Source organism: Centropristis striata, chromosome 21 (assembly GCF_030273125.1).
Source record: "Centropristis striata isolate RG_2023a ecotype Rhode Island chromosome 21, C.striata_1.0, whole genome shotgun sequence".
Taxonomy (NCBI): Eukaryota; Metazoa; Chordata; class Actinopteri; order Perciformes; family Serranidae; genus Centropristis; species Centropristis striata.
Window position 1 is genome coordinate 13041083 of NC_081537.1, and position 7525 is coordinate 13048607.

General features: G+C 42.4%; 1 protein-coding gene across 1 annotated transcript in view; it reads right to left on the reverse strand.

Moving 5' to 3' along the window:
* LOC131960037 (double C2-like domain-containing protein alpha) overlaps window positions 1-6412 on the reverse strand; it is a 30413-nt gene extending 24001 nt beyond the window's left edge. The window contains exons 1-3 of the mRNA XM_059325246.1: window positions 6340-6412; window positions 5955-6083; window positions 167-522 (exon numbers count right to left, since the gene is read on the reverse strand). Of these exons, the coding sequence (XP_059181229.1) occupies window positions 167-522; window positions 5955-5986 (388 nt within the window). The 5' untranslated portion in view covers window positions 5987-6083; window positions 6340-6412. The remainder of the gene's footprint in view (window positions 1-166; window positions 523-5954; window positions 6084-6339) is intronic.
* Window positions 6413-7525: the final 1113 nt, after the last annotated feature.

The following is a 7525-nucleotide window of genomic DNA, read 5'->3' on the forward strand; positions in this document are numbered from 1 at the left end:
TAATGTTATGTGTGACAACAGGAACCTTGACACAACAGCACTTTAGCGAAAGGTCAGTTTGGATTTCTTTGAATCATTCAAGAACTTTCGTCCCACATCTGTGATGAGTTTATTTCTATTCTTGGGCTCAAAAGTGAAACCAGGTTGTTACTTTCAGGTGACTCACTGTTATCATCGCTGTCACAGCTGTCAATCTCGATGGAGGTGTCCATGCTGCTCATTGCTGACAGCGACCCCCCTCCGCCCGCCGCTCCTGGTAACAGCGGTGACAACAGGCCGCTGCTCCCTCCTCCTCCTCCTCCAGCGGCCCCTCCACCTTGCCCCGTGCTGCCAGGGCTGAGAGTGGTGGGAGCTGCCACCTGATTGGGCGAGAGCGGTTCGGAGAAGGAGGAAGTGGGTGACAGGCGAGGGAAGTAGGCAGAGATTTGACGGATGGGGCGGATGGGGCCCGGGCATACGTCGATGGCCATGTGCTCCTGTATGGAGATGCCTAAACGTTTTCCTTTTCGCACAGTCATAGGGCTGTCAGAGATAGAGGGAGGAACGGTTATATCACACTTTTAAGCAAAGCAATAATAGAAAATGTTGAATGCATTCAGCTGAAGCAACAGCCAACGCATTGATTCACAGATATGAGCTATTGATCTCAATTTCACCTCTGTTATTCCAGGCAAAACAAGGTGAGTAGGATGGTTGGTGAAAGTATGATTTTTGTGTCTGGCCTGCACTGAGATATCATAACATCTTATAGGAGTTTTCCATCTGCCATATAGTCAAGAAAGAGAACTTGTGATAGGAAGCATTTATCTCACACGGCTCCATCACTGAAACCTCCTTCAACATAATTAGAACTCTTAAAAAGAAAGACATTACTCATAAAGTGACAAAATACAGCAGAGGATGTGCACCAATTTGCATTTCAATTGAATCCATCTGAATAATCTCAAGCCTATCAGCGAGGATAAAGAATAACGTACAATAGGGGTCTCCCCCGAATCCTAATCATCCTCGATGAAATGGCAGTGTGTGCGTGAGCCTGAGAGGCACATGTTATCTAAAGTGGTTAACAATCCTCCACAGCCAGGCAGGTAATTACGAGATGAAGTCTTTACAGGCTCTTCAGTATACTCGTATAGACGAAAGAGTCCCGGTGATTATATAAAACTTGTGGTAGCGGGGAGAGGAGTTGACCACGAGGCTGATGTGTCTGCTCTCTTCCCAAAATAAAAAAGAGGGGGCTGTATTACAAAATATCCAACAGCTTTTGTTTTCTAAAGACAGCAGGCCTTGAGGGGGCGTTCTGTCCTCAATACTGCACAAACCCCCCCTGGACTACCTTCTGCTCTCTCTGCATTAATCGATTGAAACTGAGAAGTGAATATTTGCACTGTGAGTATTTGCACTTCCTCCGTGTTGTCTGTAAATTGACTGTCGGTGAAGTTTAGACATGTCAAAATGAGACGACTCAGAGGGGGGCTTTTGAATAAATTGTGAGGAACAGTGGTCATATTAACTTTATTCTGGTGACGGAAATTAATCCCCATAAACACAAGTCAGTGGAAAAGCATTTTTGATCATCCCTATGCAGTAATTAGGGGTGACGGGAACTGATTCTTAGGCTCATAGTGATTCTCTCTGGAAAGATTATGTTTTCATGCAGAAAAATCTGAATTTAAAATCCATTTCTCTACATTATGTATGCCTGATCTGGCTGTACGTTCCTTATGGTGAAACCAATTAGATGGTGAAACATAATGATCCTAAACAAGATGCACATGGGCGGCTTTAACTGGTCGGCTGTGGCTCACATGGTAGAGCGGCAGCTCGATCCCTGACCATGGCAGCCTACATGTTGAAGTATCTTTGGGCAAGATGCTGAACCCATAATTGCTCCTGATGCTGCATCGTCGGAGAATGAATGGATGTTTACTGATGGTGGCAGCTGGCACCTTGTAAGGTATCCTCGACCACCAGTGTATGAATGTGTGTGGGAACAGCATTTATATTTACCATTTACCATATTCATCGTATCCCAATGATCTCAAGACGTATACTATAGTTTTTCGGTCGGTTGGCTTTTTGTTTTGTGTTAAGTCATCATGTGGAAAATTTCCATGTAGATTTTTCACATTCCTGTCCTGCGTTTTCTGCATCACACTGATTTCTTCTTCTTTTTTCCCTGTTAAAAGGTTTTTTTGAGGAGTTGTTCCCCGGCCGATGTGATGGTCTAAGGACAGAGAGTCGTACCATGTAGTCTGTAAAGCCCTTTGAGGCAAATCTGTGACTTGTGATTTTGGGCTATATAAATAAAATTGACTTGACTTGACTGATGAGGAACAACTTTAAACTGGGCCACTTAATCAGTTTAGGTGAGGGTGACTGAGCGCGACCACCACCACTGAAAAGCTAAAAGCTAACGTAGTGTTTCCATCTCCCATTGAGCACATCAACTATTTTTCGAAAAAGATAAAAACCACCTCAAGCGAGTGTAAAAACTTTTAGGCAATTTTCTGAAAGTATAATTGAATTTTGTTGTCTACATAACGCTTTCAAAAGTAACAAATAGTAGCAAAGTTAGAAAAAAGTCTATCATGTATGGAAGTTAAAAGTTTTGATGCATCGAAAAATCATTTTGCACTCACTTGCTGAATGTTGTACTTCAGACTTGGTTACGTAGAATGTAGACTCTCGGGTCACATGATACTTCTAGTGAGCAATAAGTTGGGTTACATTTGCATTTTAAGACAAACACACATATATTCTGTAGAAAAAATACAAGTAAGAACCTCAAACCAGTAGCTTGAGATGAGTAGATTGAGAAGATTTTAATGTATATATGTGTTTGTCTTAACATGCATATACTGTATATGCGATTAACCCTTCTGTAATGTTCGTTTTCCCAATTAACATTGTTTTTATTTCATTAATAACTCCATTACTAACCATTTCAATCAATAATTAGTGCAATGGTATTCTTTACCTCTCACAGATCATGGATCAATCAAGATCATTCACTCTTTTTTTCATAGAAAATGCATGTTAAAACTTTTTTTTTTAAATGTACATTGGAAAGTCCTACATATAAAATACAATGGTTTTACATGATGTTGGTTGTTTGTTTTTTTGTTACACTTTAATTTTTTTCTTTTGATGAAAAAAAATACTTTAAATTATTTCTTTTTAGATTTTTAAACTTTGAAATTGGTCAATTTGACCCACAACATACTCATTTATCTGTGGGTTTTGTGTTTCACCAGGACTATCATGTAATGATCATGTGATCAGAGCATCTACATTTAAAAATGGCATCTCTATAAATATCAAAACATCACTTGTTGATGCTACAGTGTGTGGAAATGTTTTTTATGTCTTCTACTGGTCCAGCATCTGTCTTTAACAGTATTTGGATGTGTGCAACCACTGTGTGTTATTTGTAGGTGGACCTTTGGATGAAGCCTTTCTTATTTTCCAGTCTTTATTCAAAGCTAAGCTAACCTGCTGCTGCCTGTACAGAGACATGAGGGAGGTATCGATCTTGTCAAAAAGGTTTTAGTTCATCTGCTCCCCTAATGGCTGTCTAAAGGACGTCAAGATTATAATTATTCGTCATGTCCCCTTACTTCTGTTAGTGGGTCAAAACCAGCAAACAGATTAATTTCCGCCCCCGCAGTCGCCGGCATGAAGTCAATATGACCGATGGCGCCCTGTCGGAAAGTGGCTCTGAAATTGTTGCTTCTGACTGTTGACCTTCAGCAGAATTACAGGCAGTGAGGGTCATTTATCATGTACGGTCCAGTCTCGCTGCAGTGAGCGACACACATCGCAGCTCATCCAGCTTTTTCTTGGCTCGAGATGAAACAAACTTCTAAGCCACTGCTGCAGCGTGCCAGCCAGAAAACTTCCTTTCAATTGACCGAGAGGACTTTGACAGACCACTGGCTCTGGAGTGGAACATAATGGACACCTTGCCTTTTTGAAAAATCAGTAGCAGCCATTTTGGTACCACTAAGGGACCAGAACAGGAAAATTGATGACTTCTGAAGCGCTGAACAACCGGTCAGAGTTCATCGCTGCTCAATTAAGTGGCGCAGAGATAATGTCAGACTCCTGCACTTCAGAGCGAGACTCTGCGGTTCCTGTTACAGTTTTTCAAATCTAAAGATGAACCGGCTCCAGTAAATCATCTCATTCTGGCACAACAATTAAACGGCAGTGAAATGATCTTAAATTAAGCAGAAGATTGCGTGACATTAAGAAGAAAGAGAAGGTGAAAACAAAGTAATGAAACTCTGTGTGATAATTATGATTATGACCAGAATTGATTACAAAGATGAATTAGCTCGGATGAGTGGATGATAATGATTGTTCTCATTATGAGCGATATATAATCCCTCAAAGCACATAAAAACATTCACAAAGGCATGCCATCAAACATACATGTCAATACACTTCCGTCAGATCATTAATTCATCCCTCCACACACACACACACACACACACACACACAGTGCAGCTGTTGCAGGCTTGTGTCTGTTGATATAATGTGCACAGTCAGTCGCCTCCCAGTCCTGGCAGATGTGGCCGTAAGCTGGAGCTGCCCGAGCACCACCACCACCAGCTCCACCACCGCCACCAGCTCCACCAGCTCCACCAGCTCCGGCGCACGTACAGCCGGAGGGCCTGGTGGCTCGCAGCTCGCGGGGAAGCAGAAGCTCACAGGGAGCTCATGATTGATCGCTCTCATGCTGCCAGCTGGATTCTCCCTCTCATCTTCTCTTTTCATCATCATCTTGTTGCTGGGAAGCTCTAACACCCACAATAACAAGGTACCTCACACTTCAACAGATTTTCTTACATGCTAAAAGCTCGTTTACATACACAATTCTTACCCTCGGAGCACATGCTTTAACTACTTTACATAATTCCTATAAACTACAGTATATTAATGCCACAACTTGTCAGCTAGATACAGCATAGTTAGCCCCCTGGCTGCTAGTTATGCAACCATATACAGTACAGTATTTCATGCGTGGCCCTGTTGCGTATATTCCTGATGTGACATAGGTTTCAGAGGGAGGAATGAAGCTGGAAGCCAGCAGTCAGGAATATCTTTGTGCAACATGCGACCCCCGCCTCCCCTTCCTCTTTTAGCTCCTTCACTTTAAATTAGACTCATATCACAGGCATGGACGCTCCCTCCCTCAACCCGCATCCTCTACCTTCTCATCTTCACCTCTTCTCATCTCTTCTTCTCCCCTCTTTTATTTCTGTCATTATCTCGCTGTCAGACATTCTCAGACACCACGTTATTCCACCTGTAGGCATATAAGAAGCTCTCTTCCCCCTCTCTCTTGGCTGGTTTTCTTCTTCTTCTTGTGTCCTACATACAATGGGCCCCTGCGGCGAGCTCCGTTCACCTTTAAATAACAAGCTGCTGGCTTGACAGGCAGATGGTATAGTACAGTGGCGCACACTGTAGCTACTCATTAGAGCCTGACAGTCAGCGCATCATTTATAGCTAACAACAGTGACAGTGAGCACTTGTCAATTAGAGGCAAGATATTTTCAGGCAGACAGGGATGAGTAAACTTCAGTGTGTGCCTGCCGGAAGGTGTGAAAGAGAAGTGAGGGAGCAGGTAAGAAGGTACAAAAGCAGACTGCCACATGTTGCACATGTCTGCTGTGATAATGATGCAGGATAAATGTGTCCGTCTCTGTCTCATCTTCACTGCATCTGATTTTATTCTCTAAGCAGTAAGCAGGGAAAATCATGCAAGCAAACAGAGAAATAAAGTGAAGATATAATGATGGTGACAGAGGGTGAGAGAGAAGGAAAGAAATAAAGCAGGTGTGAAACATAGAGGAAAAAATACAGAAAATGATCACATGCAACCTTGTTAGCACATTCAACCTGTTATTTCAGAATAAAAGACAAGAAAAACACAGCTGACTTACCTCACTGATAGTGCAAGTGTGAAACTCCTCATAAAAAAGAAGGGGATTCCAGTGCGGAGAGGAGAGGAGAGGAGAGGAGAGGAGAGGAGAGGGAGACTAACTAACAGGTGGCGAAGAGAGGAGCAGAAACTAGAGAGGCAAAGAGGAGGAGGGGGGCAAAGAGAGAAAGAGAGTGAGAGAGAGCTCTACATGTATCATTAGACATTAAATGCACGAATAGTTCAAGTTGATATAAAACGAAGAGGAAAGGGGAGAGGGGAGGAGAGCGGCATGCTGGAGGAGGAAGAGGAGGATGGAGGGAGTCAAGAGGAAGAGAGAGAGGAAGAAAGAGAGAGAGAGAGAGAGAGAGAGAGAGAGAGAGAGAGAGGCAGCGGGGAGTTATTACTTGACAGTCTGTTGTGCATGTGACTGTTTCGCCTCACTCCCTCCTGCATCTCCCCACCATCCCCGTACACAGACACACACACACACACACACACACACACACACACACACACACACACACACACACGCAGACACACACACACACACTTGTTTTTGTCACTTTGGAGGACACTGAATTGACTTGCTTTTATTCCTTGAAGACTTAAACTAACTAAGCTGATTATATTCTACATTTTTCTTAATTTTCTCAGAAAAAATCCTTTATTTACAACAGCAGCAAATATATATGTAAGCATAAGACCTATTCAGGTTATTTAATTGGTTCAACATAGAGTATATATATACATATGGATGACACGTCTCCATTTCCTCCCACTGTACAAAAATGGTGCCAAAATATCCCGGACACAGAGCACGACTTGACAGTTATGGCTGCCAGGTTTCTGTTGGGAATTGACAACCAATTCTCATAAAAAATAGGGACAGCAAACATACTGACAAACTGACAAAGCCAGTCGGGTGAACAAACAAATGTGCAAATTGATTCCACTGACAAAGAACAGATCAACCTAAAAAAAACAAACTAAAATTTGGTCAAAATACAGGCGAAGGTGCCATCTTGCCCATTTGGAGCCAGAGTCTGCGTAGCAATTATCAGATGGTGGAGCTGCAGAATCAAGTACCTGCCGGGCCAATTACAAGTCAATCGCAGCTGTCAATCATGATGTTACTTCCACATTTAACAGCATCAAATAACTTATTAAAACCAAACTCATCAGGAAAATGAACACAAACAGTGTGATATGAATGTCCTAAAATGACAGACACCGTTTTTGCGAAACATTTATCTGACACATGCTTTGATTTTTTTGTTCTGGTTCATGTCCCATCCTTTAGCATGGAGGGGGCGGGGTTTATGACATATACTGCAGCCAGCCACCAGGGGGCGAGCAAGATGTTTTGGTTAACACTATATATCCGATTTTCTTGCAGGAAATTGGTAATGTTTGCCTTTGCTACTTGTTATTCTAAACTTCACTTGTTACTGACTATTTGGCAACAATTACAATATCAGTTGAGCTCCTAAGCCAAAGTGCCCATATACAAAGTGGACCCTGTTACAATTTGAATGTTATCTACGTGATAATATTAACATGGTTAATACTACCATAACCACAATGTCACCT